This window comes from Mus caroli, unplaced genomic scaffold (assembly GCF_978045245.1).
Source record: "Mus caroli unplaced genomic scaffold, Mus_caroli_1 scaffold_7, whole genome shotgun sequence".
Lineage (NCBI taxonomy): Eukaryota > Metazoa > Chordata > Mammalia > Rodentia > Muridae > Mus > Mus caroli.
Genome location: NW_028227262.1, coordinates 120,252,561 through 120,278,098, shown reverse-complemented (window position 1 = coordinate 120,278,098; position 25,538 = coordinate 120,252,561). Strand labels below are relative to the sequence as shown.

The 25,538-nt window shown below is 45.6% G+C and overlaps 2 protein-coding genes and 1 non-coding gene across 4 annotated transcripts in view; 2 read left to right on the top strand and 1 right to left on the bottom strand.

The window, feature by feature from the left end:
• The window catches only part of Calu (calumenin), a 28,297-nt gene extending 18,253 nt beyond the window's left edge, over positions 1-10,044 (top strand). For both annotated transcript variants that reach the window (XM_021164742.2, XM_021164741.2), the window contains exons 5-7: positions 584-644; positions 5,829-6,028; positions 7,755-10,044. In XM_021164742.2, coding sequence (XP_021020401.1) covers positions 584-644; positions 5,829-6,028; positions 7,755-7,859 — 366 coding nt within the window. In that variant the 3' untranslated portion in view covers positions 7,860-10,044. The remainder of the gene's footprint in view (positions 1-583; positions 645-5,828; positions 6,029-7,754) is intronic.
• Positions 10,045-11,322: 1,278 nt separating this feature from the next.
• On the bottom strand, positions 11,323-13,800 carry Opn1sw (opsin 1, short wave sensitive). The gene is made up of 5 exons (XM_021164739.2): positions 13,455-13,800; positions 13,103-13,271; positions 12,707-12,872; positions 12,122-12,361; positions 11,323-11,442 (listed from the first exon to the last, which is right to left on the bottom strand). The coding sequence occupies exons 1-5, from the start codon at positions 13,798-13,800 to the stop codon at positions 11,323-11,325; spliced, it is 1,041 nt and encodes a 346-aa protein (XP_021020398.1).
• Positions 13,801-22,015: 8,215 nt separating this feature from the next.
• Trnap-agg (transfer RNA proline (anticodon AGG)) lies at positions 22,016-22,087 on the top strand. The gene has a single exon. It is a non-coding gene; the product is annotated as a tRNA-Pro (tRNA).
• The last annotated feature ends 3,451 nt before the right edge of the window (positions 22,088-25,538 follow it).

Below are 25,538 nucleotides of genomic sequence, written 5' to 3'. Positions count from 1 at the left end.
CTAAGGAGCATTGCTGCTTTTCTTCAGTGCCCTAGGTTTATCATAACACTGTCTATCAAATAATGTATTTTTCCACTTCATTGCTATGTCATAAAGTTAAAAATTCGAGGAAATCTTGTTCCAAATACCCTGTGATTGGTGTTCAGAGGCCAAGTAAGGACACGACACTCGGGAGTTCTCCCAGAAGGCAGAGTCATCTCCCTCATTAGCAAGAGTTCAGCATGACTAGGGCCACAGTCTTTGCCATTTGGTACTGTCCTCCAAAGGACTCAGCTGTTATAGGTAGAAGTAAAAGAAATTGCTAGTATCTACCTATTTTCTAACTAGAAGAATATGGGTTTCCCTCCCTCCTTTCCTTCATTTCTTCCTTCCTTTGATTTTTGTTTTTGTGTGCATTTTTGGCTGCAGTGTAGGCTGGTTTACCTGCAGCTGGGAATGAGCACTGGTCCTCTTTGAACCTCCTGTCTCTGACCTCCCCAAAGTCTGGGATTACAGGGGTTTGTTGTCTTCTCTGGTTTTAATCATACACACCATACTGTCTTCTGGGCAGTTCAATTAAAAACTTCTTGTTCTTTCTACTTAGGAAACCATGGAGGATATAGACAAGAATGCTGATGGTTTCATTGATCTAGAGGAGTACATTGGTAAGTCTCCTGTTTCTAGTGTCCTTAAATACCAAAATGCTTTGGAAGTTGTAATCATCAATAGAAATGGTTTACCTCATGGGTCAACTTTTTTTTTTTTAATGGTTTTTCGGGACAGGGTTTCTCTGTAAAGCCCTGGCTGTCCTGGAACTCACTTTGTAGACCAGGCTGGCCTCAAACTCAGAAATCCGCCTGCCTCTGCCTCCCGAGGGCTGGGATTAAAGGCGTGCGCCACCACGCCCGGCTATGGGTCAACTCTTAACACATGGTTCAGATAGACTGATGTGGCAAATAGTATAACTTGAGCTGGATATTTTAGATTAGTTCATCTCAGTTTTAACCAGAGGTCCTGAGTTTGATTTCCAGCACCCATACTGGGTGTCTCGTAACTGCCTCTAACTCCCACTCCAGAGAATCTGATGCCTTCTGGCCTCCATAGCCGCCTGCACTTATACATGCACACACCTTACAAGTATGCACAGATGCATATATACACACATAGTTTTAAATAATTTAGAAAGAAAGTCTATCAGATAGACTGATGGGAAAGCCAAATGCGTGGTGATGCATTTGTCAGGAGCTGCAAGAAGAGGAGGAGTCCAAGGCCACTGAATACAAGAAACAGAAAGGCCGAGAGGATGGATGACCACCCAGCAGCCTGCTCACTGTGTTGTGCACATTTTCTGAGTCCTCTGAGAAGTTTCCATTTTATTAGGGTATTTATTTTGGCCATTTTCTGTTTTAGTTGTCACTTAAGGGAGCAGGAGATGAGGGTTACAAATGAAACTTGAGAGGAGATTGAAATGTTTTTTTATTTTTTGAAATTTTATCTCTACAATGTATCATAATCATGTCTACTCCCTGGTTACTTGTTTGTATTATCCTTAATTAAAATTGCTTTATAATTATTTTGTTACAAGTGGCATTCTATTTTGAAGCATACTTTTTTTTTTCTAATACACATCTTTTGGTATATTGAGAACAGGGGCTAGCCACGAATTCCTAACCGTTTGAATTGTTCTAGTCTGTTCCTAGTTTTAATCCCTTATCAGCTGAGTAGTTTGTGGCCACTGTCTCCCGTCCTGCTGGTTGTCTCTTCTCTCTATTGATTGCCTCCTTTACTGAGCAGAAACTTTGTAGTTTGTATGATTTCAACACACTTAGTTGCCTGTGTTGATGAAGTGCCTCCTGTTACTCTACTGATCTTACAGTTTAGGGCTTTCTATCTGATCTATTTGGTCTTCTATAGATGGACACCCAGCTTTTTAAGTACCATTTGCTGAAGAGGTTATCCTTTATTGAAAACCTTGTGGCTATGGATATATAGATTTATTCTGGATTCTTGGTTCTGTTGCACTCTACATTGGACAGTAGCTTTTCTCATGAACTTTCTGCTTTTGTTTGTCAATGTCTGATCATCATCTCGGGTATTAACTATTAAGCCTGAAAGAGAGTCCTGTGCTTACATCTGTTGCCGTCGTGAATGCTGAGCAGTGTCACTCCCTGCTGGAGAAGCAGGGTGGCCGGGGAGAGCCGGAGAGTCTCCATGACAGGCTCTTGTGTTCTTAACCCAAGTTGATGTTTACCACATTGTCTACTTCTAAGTACTTTATCTTTTTATTCTTGGCTTTGGCATTTTGTTGCCAAAAACAAAATTGTTGCCATTTGAAACTTCTAAAGCAGAGAAATTCAGGCTTATCACAGTTACTTGCCAAGCACTGGGGCCAGATAAGCAGATACAGGTTTTCTTCTGCATCCTCCAGATTCAAGGGCCAGAGAAATTATATTGCCAACCTGTAAAACTACCAAAAATGTGTGTGGTTTTCTTTTGCAAGTCAGTAACTATTGCAAGCTTGTGCAGCAGGTACTGGGGTTTATAGACCCATATTTTCTCCCCAACAGTGTCTTCCAGCTTGTACACATGCACCGGTTTCTGCCCTGTTAGAAAGGTGAAGAGATATCTGTCCGGTCCCCTTTACTCCCTTTCTTATTTGGCCCAGATCTGAGTCACCTTCCCATCTTATCTGTAAGCAGTACATTATATAGCTCCATAGTATGTTTATATTTCAAGACTTTTTGAAGATAGTCTGAACCAACAAATTCATTCCTTAGTCTTATCTGGTAGATTGAATACTTTTAGAATAAGCTAAAATATTTTTTTGATATCTTTCCTCATATACCTTTAAAATGGACTTATATGATATAGTTTAGCTTCTGTTTTTGTTTTTATTCTTTGGGACATTGAGACAGCACTACTATCCCAGATCTAAAAGAAATCTCAGCAAATACCATTCACTTACATATTTTAAAGTTGTCTGTAAAATATTTAATTCGACTTCTAAAAAACTAATAAAGTGAGGCTGGAGAGATGACTCATCAGTTAACAGCACTGACTGCTCTTCCAGTGGTTCTGAGTTCAATTCCCAGCAACCACATGGTGGCTCACAACCATCTGTAGTGAGAACTGATGACCTCTTCTAGGGTGTCTGAAGACAGCTACAGCATACTCATATATTAAATAAATAAATATTACAAAGTGGGTGTGGCAGCCCCTGCTTGTTATCACAACACTTAGGCTGAGGCAGGAGGATTCTGTGAGGTTGAAATACACCAGCTCTTAAAAGGTAATTCAGAAGTTTAAACCTGGAATGGATATTAGATGATGCACAGGATTGGCTTTATAAACTGTGGTAATAGCATCATGGTTATGTAAGAAATGCCCTTCATTTGTAAAGCTATATTCAAAAGGACATGGAGATATGTGGTTAGAATTTGCCCTAAAATAATTCATTGGGGCGAGGGTGTCACACGAACATATGGCAGAAACTGGCAGCTATTGAGTTGATGATGGCTAAGTGGTGGGTCTGTGAACTTTCTTTCCTACTTCTGTAGGAAAGTTTTCATAGTGAAAACAAAAGTGGTAAGTAGGATGCTGGTCTCAATGCCTGCATACGTGAGCGCTCAGTAAGTGTTAATGGCTGGGTTTTGAGGCAGGGTGCCACTATGCAGCTCTGGCTGTCCCCAGACTCACTATGTAGACTCGCTATGTAGACCAGGCTGACCTCAAACTGAGATCTCAACATGCCTCTGCCTCCTGCCATCTTATTAAAGATGTGCATCATCACATCCAGCTGTTATTTTTGCATTCATTAGTTGTTAAAGGGAGAATAGTACTTTGAGTTATAGATGCGTGCATAAAGGCAAGTATGTAAAATATATACATATTTTTCCTTCATTAAACTGGAAACACATTTATTTTTGTTGATGTGTGTGTGTTAGGTACTGGAGGTCAGGCCCAGGGCTTTGACTCGTTAGGTAGGGTCTCTGCCACTCAGCTCTAGTCCAGCCCTATGTCATTCTTTGTTTTGTTTTTTGTTTTTTTAAGATTTATTTATTATATGTAAGTACACTGTAGCTGTCTTCAGACACACCAGAAGAAGGTGTCAGATCTCATTACAGATGGTTAAGAGCCACTGTAGTTGGTGGGATTTGAACTGAGGACTTATAGAAGAGCAGTCAGTGCTCCTAACCACTGAGCCATCTCTCCAGCCCCCTCTATATATAATTTCAAATGCTAATATTTGGTTGGCAACATTTAACCATCCCTTGATTGCAGTTGATTTTTGTTTAATTTTGTAGGGATGTTCATTCTGTTTACCAGTCAAAATATAGACAGAAATAGTGTTGTCTTGAGAAAATGAAAATATAATCTATTCTCTACTATTTGGATTTTATTTATTTTTACTTTTCACAAACATATTTGTGGCTTTTCTTGATTTGTTTTATATTGGAAGCTTTAATTGTTCTGACATAATTACTTGCAAGTTTATCGTGTATCTAAATTAAAATATTGTTTTTCAGAGTTAAGCTTAGTGTTTTAAATGTCTGACAGATCAAATTAAATTGTTAATACAGAGTGAGGCAGGAGGAATGTCTCCAGTTTAAGGCCTTTCTAGACTAAAACCCTGCCTCATAACCAATGGAACAAAATAGCACTACTGTACACATGTCACCATAAAAAAACCAAAAATACATCTGTTAATTTTTTCCAGCTAGCTTTCTATTTGTAAATAGCATTCTATGTGCTTACCCTGAAGCGAGGGCTCAGGGTTAAAGCTGCTCTCACAGAGGATCCAAAATTGGTTCCCAGCACCAACTTCAGATAGCTCACTACCAAACTACCACTGAAACTCTAGCTCCAGGGCATCAGACACTGCCTTCTGAACTCTGTAGGCGCCTGCTGTCCCACACATGCAGGCGCACACACACAATTAAAATAAGAGAAACCACAGAAGCCCTGTCTGTAGAGTGGAGATGTGTGGCAGCCATGCTTTGTTCTCCTAGTGTCTTTAGTTATGTGCCAAAATTTATGATGTAATTCATCACCAAAATTGTTTTTAATGATCTCATAGCTAAAATTTAGACTGTTTTTGTTTTATTTACACACAAAAAATTAGAAGTCTCTTGACATGTGAAAGTTTTTGTTAACAATTTTCCTGCCTGTCTGCCTTCTAAAGACCAACGCCACTGTTTTTAATCATCTCTAGAGCTTCTTATACTCTATTAGGTTTCATTACAAGTGAAGAAGGGGGATGGATATTCTAAGAAGGGAAACCGAGTAGAAGCCATGCCACACTGTAAGAGTGCTGAAGTTGAGAATCAGGGATTGGATTCTTGGACGCTTGTCCCTTCTCAGTGTACTCTGGGGTGTTCTCTCTGGTTGTCCTGATGAAGGCCACTGGCTTAGTGCACTTAGGTAGGCGCTGGTTGGTAAGTGCAGTTTCCTGCCTCCTTAAACCAGTGCTCCAGTGTGCTTAGTCACTGGGGTGAGATGCAGTGCAGTAAGAAAGGAACTCTTACTTGGTACCCGTCAACTTAATTACTTTTTATTTGGAGACAAGTTCTCATGTAGCCCAAGCTAGCTCTGAACCCTGCCTCAGCCTCTCAACGTGCTCAGCTTCACCACCAGGAATGCAGAGGTACAGGCTCTGCTTTCCTGTCACTCAGTCAGCAGCTGGGAAGACTATTGTTGAAAGATGAACAGGAAACACACCTTGCTTTCTAAAGCCTCTCTGGCCTGAGAAAACTCTGGCTGCTACCGGGTGCCAAGAAGGACTAAGCCAGATTGACAGAGGCAGCCTTTGGACCAAACCTGATTCCTCTGTTGTGTGTCTCTGTGCACAGGTGACATGTACAGTCACGATGGGAATGCTGATGAGCCAGAGTGGGTGAAGACAGAGCGAGAACAGTTCGTGGAGTTTCGAGATAAGAACCGGGATGGGAAGATGGACAAGGAAGAGACCAAAGACTGGATCCTCCCCTCAGACTATGACCATGCAGAGGCAGAAGCCAGGCATCTAGTCTATGAGTCAGACCAAAACAAGGTGAGTTGTTCCAGGCCCAAGCAGTCTAGCAGCGTCCAAAGGCTTTTCTAGGGGGTTGCCTTCAACAGATTTCATTAAAATATACAGAGTATTTTTAGAGTCTTAATTACTGTATGTCTGCAAGGACCTAGATTTAATGACCAGAAGTCTACGGGTAGCACTAACTGTCTGGCCTCATTTTGGAAATCTTTTGCTCTGTGCTCATAGTGTTGGCAGTGTTGGAGAACCCTGAACTTCAGCAGAGAGCATTGATATAGAAAGTCTGACCCAGAGCACATCATCTCTAAGGGTCGAATCCCCAGGAGATTTTCTTTTTAAAAAATGTTATTTCCTGCATTCTTTTACCTACTACAGGCTCAGTCTTTAGTGCCATCTTACATCAAATACACACACACATGTATATAATATTTTAGAACAAGACAGGCAGACAGACTGACTGACTGACTGAGACTCTCAATATAAAGCCCTTGCTGCTGTCCTGAAACTCAGTGTAAACCAGCCTCGCCTCCACTCACTTGCCTGTGGCTCTTCAATGCTGAGATGAAAGGTGTGTGCCACCACTCCCAGCAGCAAATAGATTCTTAACATTTATGCCGCCGGGCGTGGTGGCGCACGCCTTTAATCCCAGCACTCGGGAGGCAGAGGCAGGCGGATTTCTGAGTTTGAGGCCAGCCTGGTCTACAAAGTGAGTTCCAGGACAGCCAGGACTATACAGAGAAACCCTGTCTCGAAAAAACCAAAAAAAAAAACAAAAAAAAAAACAAAAAAAACAAAAAAAAACATTTATGCCCTTTTCATGGGGTTATAAGCTGGCTTTTTGCTGGACTCTGTTAAAATTGAAAATTGTGTGAAGTGCTTAGGTCATCAAATCTTCACTAAGCTCTGTCACCTTTCCAGAGAGCTGCATATTGAAGACCAGAATTTTTGCTGTTTTGAACATTCTTTAAGCTTCAGGTGCTGTTTCTTAGAACCTTTTTAAAGGGTGGATCAGTTCTGAGTTCTTGCTCAGCATCACTTCAGCAGCCAGCTGTCAGACCCTGAATTGTGAGGAGTGAGCAGTCTTCTCTGAAGAGTCTTGGTGCTGACTGAGAGGAGCAACTGAGCCTTCTCTGGGTGTGGCTCATCTAGTTACAGTGGAGGGGAGATAAGGTTTGGCCCTGGAGAATTCACTGTTCCTGCTACACCTTGGTATTACAAGGTGTAATTATTATTGGGCTCCCTGAAGTATGAGCCCAGTGCTAGTGGCCATTTCCCACCCATACCTAGCAGCTGCCCCACAGGTGCCTTCAAAGAGAGCAAATCCGCAACTCTGTCCTCAAGTTGTTGAGTACATTTGGCCTGCCATTTCACTTTTGGCTTTTTTTTTTCTTTTCCTTTGAGATAGAATCTCCCTCTGTAGCCCAAGCTGGTTTTGAACAATCCTTCCTTCTGTCTTTACAAGTTCAGGGGTCAAATCCAGGACCTCAGTCTTGTAAGGCAAACACTTTACACAGAACCATATCCTCAGCTCACTAATGACTTCCTTGATGGCGTGTGTGTGTGTGTGTGTGTGTGTGTGTGTGTGTGTGTGTGTGTGTGTGTGTAGAAGGGATAGGGGATAGCATGTTTACACACATAGAGGGAACTAAAACCTTAAGTTATTACAGTCTCTACTATTTTATAGCAGTCTTTGTGAATCTGGAATGGCAAGTATATGGCCTCAATTCACTGTTCACTCTGGTTTCAGGATGGCAAGCTCACCAAGGAGGAGATTGTCGACAAGTATGATTTATTTGTGGGCAGCCAGGCCACAGATTTCGGGGAGGCCTTAGTACGACATGATGAGTTCTGAGCTGCAGACAGAAGAGCCTACATTTCTTCAAAAGTAATTTATTTTTACAGCTCTGGTTTCACATAAAATTGTTTGCGCTACTGAGACTGTTATTACAAACTTTTTAAGACGTGAAAAGGCATATTGAGATAGTGAAATCACCCGTCCCCACTCCTCCTCCCTCTGAGGGGCTGGAGGGAACCCGAGCTTCCGAGGAACAACTCTGATTAGTACACTTGTGTCTGTAGGTTTCCACTTTGTATAATGTATAACATGGTGTGTTTATTTTTGTATTGTTCTCTAGTTGGGGCTATACTATGAAGGATCGAGGTCCTCCACCCACACTTGTAGGCAGACGTTAGCATTTACACGTTCTCAGTCCTTTACCATAGTTTTTATAATTCTCACTTAACTAATTTTTTTAAAGCCTGAGATCAATAAGAAATGTTCAGGAGAGAAAAAGCAAAAGGAAAACCATGTGCATCAGGATCGATGCTTAGAGAGAGAATGCTTTCTCTTGCCTGTTGAAAAGTCTCATTGCACGAGTAGCTGCTCGGTTGTCATAGGCCCAGCCACCGAGCCTGCCATTGTCTGGGCAAGGATAGAGTCCTGTGCTGTAAGACAGCTTGACACAACTCGATGTCATTCTTTTCCCCTTTAGGACTAGCTGTTTTCTAATTTTGTCAGACACAGCTGTGCAAGGAAGAATTAGGGCCAGTGTCTTGAAAAATCAACCAAGTAGTGTGTATGATGTCTTCACGGGGCTATTTCTAGCTCTTTATAGAGCTGTTTCCAACTAGAAACAGCTGGAAAACAAGAAGAACAAAGTGTATGCAGGGCATGCATCTTACTCTTACTTGAAATCACTGTAAGGCCCCATCCAGCCCCTTTCTAAGAATTAACCTTGGTTTTACTGCAGTTAAAGTTGATTCTTTTCCAATCATGACATTGAAAGTGCCTTTAACAGGAAAAATGATCACTGACTGGGAATTGGACTAAGATAAACAATTTGGGCACCTTCCATGAAAGCATGAACTTCCTGATACAGTGGGTTCCCCCTTTTCTCTTGAGAACAGGAGCTAAATGCAGTATTAGTTACACGCTAGCCTGCAGTGTTCTTACCTTGTGGGCCGGTTCCTAACCTCGCGCTGCTGATGGGAGCAGGGATCCTCATACCTCAGAAGGCAAACCACTCGTCTCCCGGGCCTCTGGTCACCAGGGCTCGAGCTTTGCCTCAAGGATGGAAGGATGTACAGAGGGGGCTCTTTGGTTTGAGGACCACTGCTCACCCTTCCTGATGTTAACCCATACACCCCGTTTTCTCATCTCCCTTTCTCTCTGACACAAAAAGGTGGGGTAGCTAGGAGGGTTGTAGATCATCATGTTGCCATCCTTATTAAAAATAATAATCATCATCTGTTGCCAAGTCCATTCAGCTATGTTTTGGTCTCGAGTTGATGGGCCTCTTAAGAGTTATTGTATCCCAAGCCTTTAACCCTCAGGTTACTAAGATGAATACACATCTGTATAATCTTTATTACTTCCTGTATCTCTGAACAATACATTCAGGTGGTGCTGGGTGATGCCATATCTGAACCTAGACTTCCCTTTGGTCTTCCACAGTCCAGTTGAGGTGGGCGGCCTGGTGTGGTAAAAGCCCAGTGTGACTTTACCTTAGCCATTGCATCGAGCTCTTGATAGCAGATACACTCTTAAGTTTTTAACCCCAGGATAGGAGTAATGAACATCACTGCCTTCCAGGTCCTCAACTGTATTGTTAAGGAGACCAGAGATAATGAATGCCACCAACCCTGGCTTAGAAAGGGCATGTCACACACTGTGTGGCAAGAGGGCATTACAGCTCATTAGGTGCACAGAGCCTAATGCTAGCGTGAAAGTCACACACTTATCCAGCAAGCTGAGTCTGCTAGGACGGCATCTTCTGGACCTTTTTACTCAGCAGCAAAAACTGTGCTCTAATGTCTATGAGCCCTGCATGGTGTTGGGGTTTGGGTGTGGGTTTCTGGTTTAAATCAAGTCTGAGGCAGTGAGCAGTGGTCTCATGTCTATAGAGTGTGCCCTGTGAATGCTAAGCTCTCTTGAATTTGAGTATTGGTTCTTTTTTTTATAGAGTGTAAACCAAGTTTTATATTCTGTAATGCAAACAGGTACCTATCTGTTTCTGAATAAAACTGTTTACATTCATCAGGGGCTTGTGTGTCTTTTATTCTCTTGGAAATGTGATTATATTCCAGGTCAGCCAAGGCTGCATAGAGAGACCCTGTCTCAAGAAACCAAGAAGGGGCTGAAGAGATGGCTCAGCATTTAAGAGCACTGTTTGCTCTTCCTCAGGACCTGGGTTCAATTTCAGCACCCACATAGCAGCTTACAACTGTCTGTAACTCCAGTGTCAGGGGATCCAACACTCACATAGTCACACACGCTGGCAGAACGCTGATGCACATGAAATCAGTAAAAAGAAAGAACCAAGAAAGAAAGACATGGAATTGTAGTTTAGGGTACTGTGATAAAATGTCAGAAAAGGAATTTGCCCAACTCCATTTACCTAGCTCTTTATCAATGGGCCTCTTTAAGAATTACTGCATTCCAGCCTTTAACCCTCAGGTTACTAAGATAAATATACATCTCTGTGATCTTTATCACTTCTGTTTCTCCCTCACACTTAGTCCTTTGCTATTCCTGAGGTTTCTGGCTCCTTCTCACAGCTACAGCCTTCCTACCTTCCAGTGCCTGATGTCAGTACCCAGCATTCCTTGCATATAACTCAACACGCACTTCTTCATTTCGAGTGCTCCTTTTCCAGGAGCAGCAGGTGTAAGGAGGGTATAAAGTAAGATGTTTTTAGCACTTGGGCTTGACTTATAAATGCCACTGAAACATGCAAATTCATTTTGAGGACATCAAGAGATTAAGACACTAACTTTAATCAACGCATAGCTTTAAATGGATACATTTAGCCAAATGAAGGGGAGAGCACCTAGAATAACTGTGTCAGATGAATGAGGTGGGGCCGTTCTGATGGTGGCAGCCATAGCCCAGACTGCAGCAACTGGGAGAGGCCACATAAGGAAGCTCTTCGATTCACTGCAGGTGCCCGGTGTCTGCTGCCTTTTCTTGGCACTGCCCCATGCCAAGCTTATTCTAATACTGGATATATCATCTCGGGTCCCCAGCAGGGAGGGGAAAAAAAAAAAAAAGACCAAAAAAGGTAGTGTTACCCATACACTAGAAACGCAGCCCTTCTCTCACAGTTCTCCAGAGGTGAGGGTGCCACTTAGAAACTGTGACTGTTGAAATGGCCCATGTGGCCCTGCTACAGGCAGAGAGTAACAGGAAAATGAAGGTGACTCACCAGAGTGCCACCACTCCCCATCTTTCCCCTGTTAATGGTTAGGATTCTAGTGGAGATGTAGATACTTAAATGTGGCGTTGTGTTTGCTGCTAGCAGGCCAGCTGAGGGGCCTCAGTGAGGGCCAACTTTGCTAGAAGAGACAGTAGAAACTTCTGTTTTCTGAGAGCCAGACATGTCAGATTCATCTGCCATGGGCTTCCTGCACACCATCTCCAGAATGCAAGCCCGGAACTGGAAAGAGAAGTGTTTATTATCCTTATCCTGAAGACTACCTAAACTCCACCTTTAACTCCTTGCTCCTGCAGGCTAAACTTTAAAAGGACTGGATTCAAGGTTTGCAGAAGGCTGGACTTATGTGGAGGTACACATCTTTTGACCCCAGCACTCGGGATAGGAGGCAGGCCCATCTCTTGAGTTCAAGGACAGCCTGGTTTCCATATGAGTTCCAGGACAGCTAGTGTTACTCAGACCCTATCTTTAAAAAAGAAAGAAAAAAAAAAAAAAAAGCTAGACATCTGTTACTGTTGATGTTATTTTTCACCAAGACAGACAGAGTAGGAATGATGTATAACTCAGTGATATGGATATTTGCCTAGCATGTGAAATGCCCTTTGCTCCATTTCTGCCATTGCTAAATGAAGTGTGTGGGGGCATTTCCCATCCCTTCCCACTCTTTCAATTTGATTTTTCTGGCTCAAGGTCTAGCCTCCCCTTGTTCCAGTATTTTAGGAACCATACTCTGGGTTGTTGTGCCTTCCAAGAGCATCCTGGCCTGCTTGGACTACTCTGGCTTTCCTCATCTATAAGCCCTGTGTAGAGGCCAGGGCGCTGAGTCACAAAGACATCAATAGGGGAAGAACCAGGGTCTAATGGACCAGAACCTCGTGGGAATGTAGATAGACTGCTTTACCTGCTTATTCATGAAGCAATAGATGATGGGGTTGTAGACACAGGAGCTCTTGGAAAAGAAGGCAGGGATGGTGACAAGCCGTAAGTCCAGCCCATGGTTCCGATTGTTGACCATGTACATGGCCAGGGCAGCATAGGGCACGTAGCAGAGACAGAAGGATCCCACCATCACCACCACCATATGACTCACCTCCCGTTCAGCCTTTTGTGTTGTAGCAGACTCTTGCTGCTGAGCTGCCACCTGGAATTGAGCACAAGGGTCAAAGCCCTGGCTGAGTTTGGCTTTCCCTTGAGGGAGGCATCATGAAGGGTGTCCTCAGCTCTGACACTAGAAAAGATCCCATCCTTGCCCCCTCCTCTCTCTGGTCTTTTACTCCTTCGCCCACTACTTCTTGTGCAGAAGATGGAACCCAGTACCTTACTAGGTAAGTGCTCTACCAATGAGTTGTAACTGCGTTTTCACTCCCCCTTCCCCAGTACTCCTATCTGACCACGGATATTCTATACGTGTCCTGAGGAAGACATATACTGTCTCTCCTGGGGCCTCCTGAGTTACTCCTACCTGCCCCTCTCAAAACTCACTCACAGCTCTGAGAGTCCTCAGCAACTGGGAGTAGGAGAAGCAGATGAGGGAAAGAGGAATGATGAAACAGAAGATGAAGAGGAACCAGGTATAGTACTCGCTTCGATACTTGGTGCCCACAGTGTACCAGTCTGGACCACAGGAGCACTGCAGGCCCTCAGGGATGAACCTGAAAAGGACCAAACATTGATTCTGAGAACTGGAAGAGTGGGGTTAGCTTCTGGATTGGCTTCTCCAGTTGGAAGAATGCAAGAAGACACTACAGTAATTATAACGGCAGAGTAACCATTGATGTCTCCAGCTGCCCCCTTTCCTCCTTACTCTACCAACTCAGGGCAAAGAATAAAAGGTTATACCCAATCTCTCGTCCCACATCAGAGCACTGCCCTATCCTCTCACCTGCTCCAGCCAAAGAAGGGTGGGATGGACACCCCGACACCAATAGTCCAAGTAGCCAGGACCACCATCAGTGCATGCTTGGAGTTGAAGCGGATGTTGCCGAAGGGTTTACAGATGACAACGTAGCGTTCAAAAGCCAGGAAAGCCAATGACCATCCTGTCACTAGACCTGTGGCAAATGTGAAAAGAATGGGGTAGACAGACTCCCTGAGCCCGGAGTGGAACATAGGTGTAATTGAGCAAGTCCAGAGAGTTTTGGAATGGATTTTAATGCTCATACAGCCCATTGTTAGAGGTCCAACTGTTCAGGATAATCAAGGGCCCTCTCTCTAGCCCAGGTTGCCTTCAGTACCTGCTACAGAGCCCAAGAAGGCCTCCAGAGCACAAACATGGCGACCAAAGAGGAAGTATCCGTGACAGCTGGCGATGAAGACTGTGAAGACAGAGAAGACGCAGAAGAGGAAGCCCCCGAGGGATACATTGACCAGAATGTAGTTGAGGGGCTGTCGCAACTTTTTGTAATGCAGTGTGGCCACCAGCACTGTGGCATTGAGTGGGGTCCCCACAAAGAAGACAAATCCCATGAAGGCTGCCTGGAGGTGGAAGGCCCAGACAGGAGCAAGGTGGTACTGAGGCCCATCCCAGGGCCCCACCGAGGAGATATTTTGAAACAGGTAAAACTCGTCCTCTCCCGACATCTCCCGCTTGGGATGTCCTCACTACCACCTCCGGTCCCTCTTATAGAGGATTCTTCTGCTATCACCCTTCCCTACAGCGCCCTCCTTTAAAGATACAGTTGCGACTCTGAACTATCCTAAGCCTCCCAAAGACAAAGTCCCAGATTAGAGATCTCTTAGTTCTCACCTAAACCTTTCATGAGCCCAAAGCTGATTGATTGTGTTCTTCAGAGGATAAGAGATTGAGGTCAGAAACCTGGATAGCAAGGCTGGGTGCTCTGGGGTCAGTATTGGTTTCCGTGGCCTGGAGGATGCTGACCTATATTCTTTGGAGATGCTGCCATGCCTCATTCCCACCTCTGCCTTGGCTTCCCTCCTCTGCATCTCACCTGGCCCATATCACCTGGCCCTTTGTGAAGGATGCTCATCTGACTGAGTGTCCCTATCCAGAGACCTGGGAATCTGCCTGGGAAAACAGGAAGAGGATGAGTAGGGAGGCCCCCTTGGGAGCATTTTAAGTAGCCACTGTGGGACAGTACAGAAGCAACTGCATCCTGCCTTAGGTCCCGGGGTATGCCTAAGCCACTACTATGTGTTTGGCCTCTGCAGGGAGGCCTTCTTATGTAGGTAGACCTGCAGTCAGCCAGGTTAGATTTATTTATTCATTATATGTAAGTACACTGTAGCTGTCTTCAGACACTCCAGAAGAGGGCGCCAGATCTCGTTACGGATGGTTGTGAGCCACCATGTGGTTGCTGGGATTTGAACTCTGGACCTTCGGAAGAGCAGTCGGGTGCTCTTACCCACTGAGCCATCTCACCAGCCCTAGGCTGCTTCTTAGACTAGGCTTCCTTTACATTAGAGCAGATGAGAATGAAACTCTCCTCAATAGTCTGGGTTCACTGTTAGGGAAGGACACCAAGAGTTAGTCTCTCGTCAGCATCATCACACCCAGCCTCAAATAGAAAGCCGAGAGGAGTGGATGTGGGTAAAGCTACAAGCTCTTAAAGCTGGCCCCTCATGACACACTTCCTTCAGCAGTGCTCTACATCCTAAAAGTCCCATTACCTCCCCAGTCATCAACGGTGGACCAAGTACTCCTCATATACAGAAGCCTATGGGGGGGGGGGGGCGTTTCTCATTCAAGCCATCACAGCAAATTAAAACATGAGGGCCAGAAAGACGGCTCTGTGATTAAGAGCACGCACTGCTCTTACATAGGACCCAGGTTTGGCTCCCAACATCCACACGGTGGCTTCCAACTGACTAACTCTAATTCCAAGGAGATCCAGCATACTTTTCTGGCCTCCGCAGGCACCAGACATGCACCCAGTGTTTATACACACACACACACACACAAGCAAAGCACTCATACACATAATTTTCAAAAGAAAGTTAAAAATATGATCTTTTAGAAGACTATGTGGGTTATTAAGTGAACACCCCAGTACCAGGCATGAGATATCTCCATACAAGTTACCAGTCAGGGAGGTCCCAGGGGTCCCAGAAACAACACAAGCTACGGCCACTGCTCCTGCTTGCCCTCCGTAACTAGATGGTAAGACCTTATTGCTGAACACTGTGGTGTAAGAGAAATCAAGCTGGAACTTACTGAACACTTCTACAGGCTAGCTTATATAGTGCCAGCAGGGGGCCTCTAGGCCATGGCGGGGTGGGGGCAGAGAAGTGTCAGTTTTATCCAGTAGTGAACCCTAACACCATAATATCCATAAGCCAGGTGAGATGTGTCCGCCAGTACTATAACAGCATGGAGGTTGTGGGGTAACTTCCTGCTTGGATTATACGCCTGGTCCACAGGAGGGGCATCCATACCTGGTACTGTAAATATTTTTAAAAGCGCAGAACTTGGAGAGGTCATGAGCTCTAGCCAAAATTACTATTGTTTTACTGAATTGTACTTGTTGTCAAACTGCCTTTTAAATATTTATATTTATACATGTAGATTAGCACTGCTCCCAACCTTAGCCCAGGAGATTTCCTTCTGCAATGCGAAGCGGTTATCGAAGAGGCTCATCTGGTCAAATGGGCTGAGAACAGGGACTATGAAGTGTTCAGCTCTGAATGGAGCTTCTCTCTCTGTGTCTCTCTGTCTCTGTCTCTGTCTGTCTCTCTTTCTCTCTGTCTGTCTCTCTGTCTCTCTCTGCCTCTCTCTGTCTCTGTCTCTCTGTCTCTGTTTCTCTGTCTCTCTCTCTCTCTCACACGCACACACACACATACACATACACACACACACACACACACACATACACACACACACAGACACACACAGTCAAGGCAAAGCTCAGGGACCATTACAGAAGAGAGAACAGAAAGAATGTAGAAGTCAGAGGGTCAAGGGGAGTGTGCTGTGAAATGCATCTTCCAGACATGACCTGGACATGAGCTCATTGCTGCCATGGTTACCTGCACAGGATCAAGCCAATAAGATCATCTGCACTCAGCAGGCAGCAGTAAGAGAACCCAGTGGGTTATGAAAACTCAAAAGGGGGCTGGTGAGATGGCTCAGTGGGTAAGAGCACCCGACTGCTCCTCCAACGGTCCAGAGTTCAAATCCCAGCAACCACATGGTGGCTCACAACCATCTGCAACGAGACCTGGCGCCCTCTTCTGGAGTGTCTGAAGACAGCTACAGTGTACTTACATATAATAAATAAATAAATCTTTAAAAAAAAAAAAAAGAAAACTCAAAAGGAATAGCTGTAAAGGTGGGAGGGGACATGCTGAAAGGTGGGGATTGTGGGAGAGGAGGCTGGGCCCTGGGATCTGAATTCAGGTCCTCATTCATGCCTGTAGAGCATCCACCCCTGCCACTGGGCCATCTTTTCAGCCACCTTTGCCTTTTCCTAGACTTAGAGAAGTCTAAAAGCGGAAGTGTGTGTCCCATCCAGTAAGCAAACCTGTGTGAGTTGGTTCTCATAGGCCTGACTCTATCTCTGTCTGTGTGTGTGTGTGTGTTTTAAGCCAGAGATGGAGAGATGGCAATGCCCTCTTTTGGCCTCTGCAGACACTTGTGCACACAACTCTCTCTCTCTCTCTCTCTCTCTCTCTCTCTCTCTCTCTCTCTCTCTCTCTCTCTCTCTCTCACACACACACACACACACACACACACATTACCCAACACAAATGTTCACCCACAGGTAGGATGCTACAGAGATTGCTAAAAAAAAAATAAATAAAATAAAATAAAATAAAATAAAATAAAATAAAATTCATCTGAGGGTCCAGAAACCACCTGGGCAGGGCTTGAGGATAGAGCCAAAGGCCACATGGCATGTGTCAACTCAACAAGCATTGCACAAGTCAGCCTCAGCTACTTCCTGTGGCTCCTGACTGTCATGGATTCAAGACACCTGGGGCTCTCTTACTCCTTATGCAAGGCTGAGTAGTAGCCACCTCTTTAGCCTCACAGATGCCCAGATACCTGCTCAGACAGTCCCCTTCCATATCAGAGGGCTTGGGATAAAAGAATGGACCCAAATTGGAAGGAACCTAGACCCAGTTAAGATGTGCCAGAGGACCCAGTGAGGTTGAAGCCAACGAGTATCACCAAAGCACACATTCTCACCAACACCAGGCGGAAGGTCACCTCTCCGGTGACCTTGAATCCATGCAGTAGGGGACAGATGGGAGGTTCTGAGAATAAGGCATGGGCAAAAGAGGAAGAAAAGACCATGACCCTAAATTGGAGGCACTCTCTTTGACTTCTTCCTCAGCTCACTAGCCCACTCTCGTTCTTGGGAATGCTTTTCCTTTCTTTAAAAAAAAAATATAAGTATGTATGTGTGTATAAGTGTGCACATGACCATGTGGGTCTAAGCAGAGGCCAGAAGAGTATGTCAGAGTCCTCTGCAGCTGCAGCTACAGAGCGCTGGCTGTGAGCTGCCCATTGTGGGTGCTAGGAATGGTCCGGTCCTTTATCAGAGCAGCAAACTCTAAACTGCTGAACCCCTACTTTTCCGTTCTTGACACTGCCTGCATTTTTATTTCTAAATATATTCTCCCTGACAGACTGAGCTTTCTCAGTTTCTCTGACCTTCATGGCCAACTGCTCCTCCCTAAAGAAAAGAGGCCCCCTCCCCTCCGTTTGTGAACAACTGATTTAACTGTACATTATAAATGTTCTGCATCCTGGGACAGGGGGATGTTTCCTTAACCGACTTAGGGGTTTTTCTTCTATTCTCATCAAGGGGTCACAGTCTCTTACTCCCAAACAGATGACAGTAGATTCGGAGGAATCCATGAATGAACAGCAGAGCAGAAGAAAAGCGGCAGCACCAAGCTAAAAGTCTGAAAGTGAAAGATGATCAGAGTCACAGAGTTAGCTTCATGCACTCCAGAAGGAACTCCTTCACAGAGTGACGAGTGGGAGAGTCTATGCAAGGGATAATGCAAACTACCCACTCTCAGGGTCATGACAGGTAAGAATGCCTCTCTGGGGGACTTCACAGGCAAGACATTGGTGGGACACAATAAACAATGTCCTCAATAGCAGACACAAGAAGTCATCACTATTTCACTGACTCAAGATGGACTCACAGCAGAAGCCAGAAGCACTGGGTGAGGCAGAATTCCGGAAATCCATGGGCTCCTCCAGTCCGGGGAAAGTCTGGTATCTGGAGGTTTGAGATGTGTTTTCCTTGTCCTAATCATTTTTCTTCTCTGCTCAGTATTTATAAATTTCAACAAATTACCAAAAGAATATACAGGCTCCACCTACTCAGTTAACCCTTTCAGAGACAACTAGGATTAGCTCATGCCCTGGAACACATGCAGAGGTCAGAGGACAACTTGTGGGAGTTGGTTCTCTCCTTCCACCATCTGGGTCCATCAGCCTTGACAACAGTCACCCTCACATACTGGGCCATCTTGCCAGCCAGCTTTTGATACACAGGTGACAATGAGCTTGACTTGTGTTGTGACAGTTCTGCTGGGTACTGACCCACAAGATTCTCCAGACATGGGCTGGCGAGATGGCTCAGCAGGTAAGAGCACTGACTGCTCTTCTGAAGGTCCTGAGTTCAAATCCCAGCCATCACATGGTGGCTCACAACCACCCATAATGATATCTGACACCATCTTCGGGTGTGTCTGAAGACAGCAACAGTGTACTTAATAAATAAATCTTTGGAGCGGGACTGACCAGAGTGAACAGAGGTCCTAAATACAATTCCCAACAACCACATGAAGGCTCACAACCATCTGTACAGCTACAGTGTGCTCATATGCATTAAATAAATAAATAAATAAATCCTTTTAAAAAGATTCTCCAGACACGTGATTGGAATCAGGACGGTCTGACACGCTTTACTGGATATGAGGGGGGTCCCCAAGCCCTCCTCAAGCTTGGGAGAAAATGCGGGAGCTCCAGGGGTACATCCAGGAGCCTCTCTAGAAAATTCTGTTTGATGTAGAAACACGTGAACCATGACGGGCCTGGAATCTAACAGCATGAACCCAGGGCACAGCCATTTAAGTCTGGCACTAAACCGAAGGCAGGTGCTGGTGGACTTCCTCTACCAGGACGCTCTCTCCCGGCTCCCCTTCCCTTCCTCCTGTGCAGGAGGCATTTGAAAGCATGGGAAACTGCAGAGATGAGATGGCCAGCATTCAGTGAACAGTATGATGCTCCAGAAAGGCCACACAGAGAAGAACAAGCCTGCCCCAAATCCAGAGCCCTCCCCCACCTAAAAGCACCGCCTGAGACCTAAGTGGAGTTTCAGCTCTGAAACATCTTCAGCAAAGACCCCCCCTCACCCACCAAGGAGAACAATTTCAAGAATGTGCGCTGAGGTCATGGGGTGACACGTTGAGTAGAGTTGTATTTATAAGCCAGTTGAAGCGCTGGAACAGCTACAGGAAGAAGCCCCTCGGGTTTGAGAATAAAAGAGCCCTTCTGCCCTACCACTCCCCACAGTGACTAGTGGACAGAGTTCCCTGTATGGTACAGAAGCTCCTGAGTGGCCATAATAAAACTTTAACAACCTCGGAGCAAAGGAAAGCTGGCTAGTCCACTCACAGAAGTGAGGCCAGTTCGCATTCTTCAAAGGTATCACTTCCCAGGGTGGGCTCTACTCAGGACTTCCCTGAACATCTGTTTCCACTTGGAGTTTCTTTTGTGTGTGCACGTGCCTGGGACTTTCATTCATTCCATAGACCTCTGCTAAGTGGCAACTGCAGGCACAGTGACATGGAGAATTCAGTAAGGTTGGTCCTGCCACGTGCTTAAGCAGACCAGGCATACAGATCTGCTGAGAGCCACTGGCACCATCGGGCTTGCCAAAGGCCAGGTACAGCTTAGACTCAAAGACCACTAAGACAGACCTCTGCCCCCACGGAGCTCCCCGCTCATAGGAGCCCCTGCCAAAAGCAAGCAAGGGTTCTATGTGTGTTAGGTGTGAAATAGGCCGGGCTAAGACCACTGCTTCTCCTACAGGGCCCTCACATTTGAACCATGATCTCACCTCTTTGGGGATCCTTCCCACCTGTCAGGCCCCTCCATGTACCCTTAGGCTGTGGGTAGATCATCATCCTGTGAATGGAAGTTCTCAGAAAAAAGCTATGCCTATGTTAAAGGTTCTATGAGACTGACTGACTGGTCAGAACTTCGTGACTGTGCCAGCTGCCACAGCAGCTCAGTTGGAAGGACGTTGGACTGAAGACTTTAATAACTGTGGAATATTGGAATGTTGCTGATCTGAAGCTAATTATCTTGGGCTGTCTTGATCCACATTAATAGCCATTCATTGCCCACCTCTATGTCCGACCTAGAATCCTTATGACTATCACTTGAAACATTTGAGATGTATTAACAGACCACTAGCTTCCACCATCCATAGACTAAGACTGCCATCAGATAGCAGCTGAAACCCCAGCAGAGATGTCCCCCACTCTGTTCTAACCTATCTACCTTATATTGCCATCAGTGCATTTGAAAGGGACTCAGATTGCTGCTTACATTCTTGTTCTATAACTATAAAAGCTTCATGAAACTGCCACCACTCTAGAAAATGATATTTAAGGCAACCTGATTCTACATTCTTGGGTCGTGGTCTCTCATATTTGGCTCTAGAACAAACTATCTCCTCCTCCTCCTCTTCTTGAGATAGGGTCTCACCATGCAGCCCCCCCCCCGGGGGGGGCCTGAAATGTGCTACATAATCCCTGCTGACATCGGCCTTCTCTCTGGAGCCTCAGTTGAAAGGCTGTGCCACAGCCTGGCCTCAAACCCCATCTCCTGTCATCTCTGAAGTAAGAACTGATTTTGGAGTTAACACTTGGCAGCTTCCCTGCCTCCACCCCCGCCCCCAGCAGGGGCTGTCTGGTGTGGGAAGAGCAGTGGAGGTGTGTGAGGACAGACTCCTGTCTCCAGTTTTCTAGAAAGTCCGAGAAGCTGTGTGTCCTGCATTTAAAGCGGCTTCAGATGCAGATGGCAGCAGAGGCTGAAGCTAGGCAAGAGGAAGCATTCTTGTAACAGGTGGGCACATGGCAAGTGCAGGCGAGTGTCCTTGTCTTACAGCAAGGAACATGGGCCAAAATTAAGAGACTGGTAAAGCACACAGCACATGCCCGGCCCGCAGCAGGCAGTAAGGCTTCTCTTCTGTTAGGTACTCCTCTACCCCGCCCATCTCCGCCCATCCCCCAACCCCTCCCACCTCCAGCTCCACCCCCGATCCCTACAATCCCACCCCCTCCCGTCTTAGGTTACCACAATCACCCGTTTCTGTTGTAGAGCATTTTATACGCTCCATCACCTAGTCCTCACCATCACCCTTAAGGGAGACAGGGCAGGACCTGCCTTTCCAGATGGAAGGAGATGCAGTAGGTTAGCCAAGGTGGCCTAAACAAGGGTGTGCCAGGTCGGGCGTCTGGGCTGGCGCCCAAGAGTTTACCAGGTATGAAGCATCTTTTCCTGGTGGTCTAACCAGGAGCTAAGAAAGAAGAGCAGCTTGGAATTGACAGCAAGAACCCCTAAGAGAACGAAGTATCTGCTGGGGCCTGCCTGGCCCTCTCTTCCCTTCTTCCAACAGTGAGTTTGGAAGTATGAGCTCTGGGTGAAGTCCTAGGCAGAGGAGTGGCCTGCTGGAGCACTGCCTGCCTGGGCTGGGAGCCAGCCTGAGAGGAGCAGCAGAGAAACCGGTCCTAGGAACCACAACTGCTGCAGTTAATGTTGATGATGTGGTAGAGAGGATACATCTGGCCAGGAGTAGTTGCCAGCGGCTCGTTGGTCTAGGGGTATGATTCTCGCTTAGGGTGCGAGAGGTCCCGGGTTCAAATCCCGGACGAGCCCTGTTTATCTCGTTTTTTCCCTCCCCCTTGGCCAACTTCCGCATGCACAGCCTGCTCTTGCCAGAGATCTGGTTAAAGGATCTTGATGGCCAACTGTCGGTCACCTCGGAGTCTTAGTCTATATATGTGGTTGTTTCCACGTGGTCAAACAGGACAAGCATGGTTTTAAAGCATCCACTGGGCTTCCTGTGTGAGGGAGGGGGACTTTGGATCATCTACAGGAGGCTGGAGCCTCACAAAAGCACATGAAAGCCAGGTTCCTGAACCTTGAAATTCCTACAAATACCACACAAATGAAAGAAAGAGTCTTACAGCGGTGTTTCAGTAAACCAGTGTATGTGAGGGAATTTCGCCAAAGAAAGAAAGATGAAAGAAAGAGATAAAAAAAAGGAAAGAGGGCAGGGCGTGGTGGCACACGCCTTTAATTCCAGCACTCAGGAGGCAGAGGCAGGCATCTGAGTTTGAGGCCAGCCTGGTCTACAGAGTGAGTTCCAGGACAGCCAGGGCTACTCAGAGAAACCATGTCTCAAAAGAACAAAAAAAAAAAAAAAGGGAGAGGGAGAGAAAGGGGTGGAGAGAGTGAGTACAAGAGAGTGATCTACTGAAGAATCAACACAATACTATGATTTGTGTAGGATTTCCCAGCTTTTCCTACTGTTTCTAAACAGGAAGTACAAGATGCATTGGTAACTCTGTGATGCGACCGACCATCCATGTGTTTCTCCGACGGACTTGATCAACCATCCCGGGCATGGATACAAGCGTTTAGGTGCTTGCTCAGAACACTGCGGGTCCCCTGGCCCCACACCTAGCTGGGGAGCTATTGGCAGTTGGTAGCTGCTGGGGAAGGGAGAGTCAGTCGCGTTCTGGCTTGGAGCCCCTGGTAGGCTGCCTGTGCTCCAGTGCAGAGCGCCACACCCATGCACACACTGGTGACACAAATACAGCTCAATGAGTTATTTAAAAAAGACGGAAGTGGGGACACACTGGGGCAGAGGCTGTGGGGAGTGGGGAGTAGGTATGATCAGGACATATTGGATACACGTATGAAATTATTAAACAAATGAATTAGAAATATAATGGAAAAGTCAGATAACCAAACGCCAAACCCACCCTCACTGAAGCCACTTCTTAAACCATAAACTCTGTGCCCCACCTCCTTACCGCGGCCACACCCAGGCAAAATATTCCTCCTTCAGCATCTGTCCCGAGGGTAATCCTGAGGGCAGCCTACTTTGCACGTGTGCCCCTCTAATCAATGCTTTGGATTCATCAGCCAAGGAGAGCTGCTCTCCTTAGGATCCCTACTGGAAAAAAAATAAAGTAAAAATAAAAAGCTGGGTGCTGGTGGCACCACACATCTTTAACCCAGCACTCCGGAGGCAGAGGAGAGTGGATCTATGAGTTTGAAGCTAGCCTGGTCTACAGAATGAGTTCCAGGAAAGTCAGGGCTACACAGAGAAACCCTGTCTTCAAAACAAAACAAAACAAAACAAGACAAGAATCCCTACCGGTCTATCCTTTATATGGCTCCACCAGTAGTACCCTGTCACCATCTTTGGGGCGGCTCCCAGATGGGGTAAAATTATTCCATGGGATTCCTCCTAAGGAGAATAGATAGAACCTAGCAAACAAGAATGCTCTGAGAGCTGGGGTGACACAATATGAAAACTACTACAGAGTAAGCACACATCAAATAGGAAAGATCAAGGCAAGAAAGTCATGAAAATAGGGCACAATAAGTAGAAAGAGATTGTTGAGAGAATAAAATAAAACATTAAAAAGTGAAAAGCAGGGGACTGGGAAGATGGTCAGTGGTCAGAGATCTTGGGTTTGATTCCCAGCATCCACATGGCAGCTTGCAACTGTCTATAACCATAGAGGGTCCTACACCATTTTTTTTCCTTCCTCGGGAACCAGGCACACACAAATGGTGCACAGACCACATAAAATAGAAATAATCTTTTAAAGGGTTGGTAATGAAGCACAGAGTGCTTGCCTAGCACACACAAAGCCACAGTGGATGCGGATCTGTAATCTCAGGCACCAGGGAGTGGAAAGAAAAGGATCGGACCTTCAAGGTCGTCATCAGCTATACAGGAGTTTCAGGACTGCCTGAGATATAAGACCCTGTCAAGAAACAGCAGGGGTGGGGTGTGGGGTGGGGGCAGCAACAAGGATGCACCAAACAGATTAGACTCAGAGAGAAGTAGTGACCGGAAGATAGAACGAATACAAACCATCCAGAAATGTGGACAATAGGAAAATCACCTGAGACAGAATAGTTAAAAGGCTACGGGCGAGACTGAGGCACGCTAAGAGGCTGAGCAAGTACAAGAAATGTACTGTTAAAAACAAACAAACAAAAAAAAAGGTTCTGAGAGCTTACCAGTCTCAAAACACAGGCATAAGTCCTCAGTTTGAAGAACCCTGAGCTCACTTGGGTGGGAAAACTATAAAAATGAAGAGAAAGAAAGACCTTAAACTCACCCAGAAAGAAAAGTATCTAGTTGTTGTTGGTAGCTCTCTCTCTCTCTCTCTCTCTCTCTGTGTGTTATATAAGAGCCTGTCTCAAAAAAAGAAAGAGAGAGAGAGAGAGAGAGAGAGAGAGAGAGAGAGAGAGAGAGAGAGAGAAAGGGAGAGAGAGAGAGGAAGAAAAGAAAGAGAGAGAGAGAGAAAGAGAGAAAAGAAAGAAAGGAAAAAAGGAAGGAAGGAAGGAAAGAAGGAAGGAAGGAAGGAAAGGGAGAAGGAAAAGAAAGAAAAGAGAAAAGAAAGGAAAACAAAAAAACGGAGTGACTCTAAACCAATAGTATCCAGAAGGTGATGCTAGCAGACCACAGATAATGATGATGGTGATGAATCTGAGTGGGGTTAGAAACAAAGCTGAAACCAAAATACCAGCTTGAAATGTGGAGGACAGGGAAAGAAGAGCGTTGGCATGTTCTAAGCTGCTTCTCTTTACTAGAAAAGCATGATGACTTAAAGATCAAGGGAAATGGGTGCACAGCGGTGGCACCAACCTCTAATCCCAGCACTTGGGAGGCAGAGACAGCTTGGTCTACATAGTGGGCTCTAGGCTAACCAATGAGCTACACAGCTGCTTAGCTATACAGTGAGACCCTGTCTCCAAAGAGCGAGGGTGAAGAAAAATGTACAAGGAGACTACTAGCATACGCGGCTCTTGCACCACTGGGAGACGGGAAATAAAGAAGATAAATAAATCCACAATCAGTGGCATTTAAATTGGCTCATCTACTTTACAGACTAACTTAGCAATAATTAGTAAAATCTAGAGGCACCTATTCCTTGACCCAGAAATTCCCCTCTAGTTACTTGCCCTTGGAATGTCTGTCACATGGGCCGGGAAGGCATATATAGAATTGCCAGTTGTAGCATTTACTTTGTTATAGAAAACTGCAAGGAGTCCAGATGCTCACTAGAGGATGAACAGA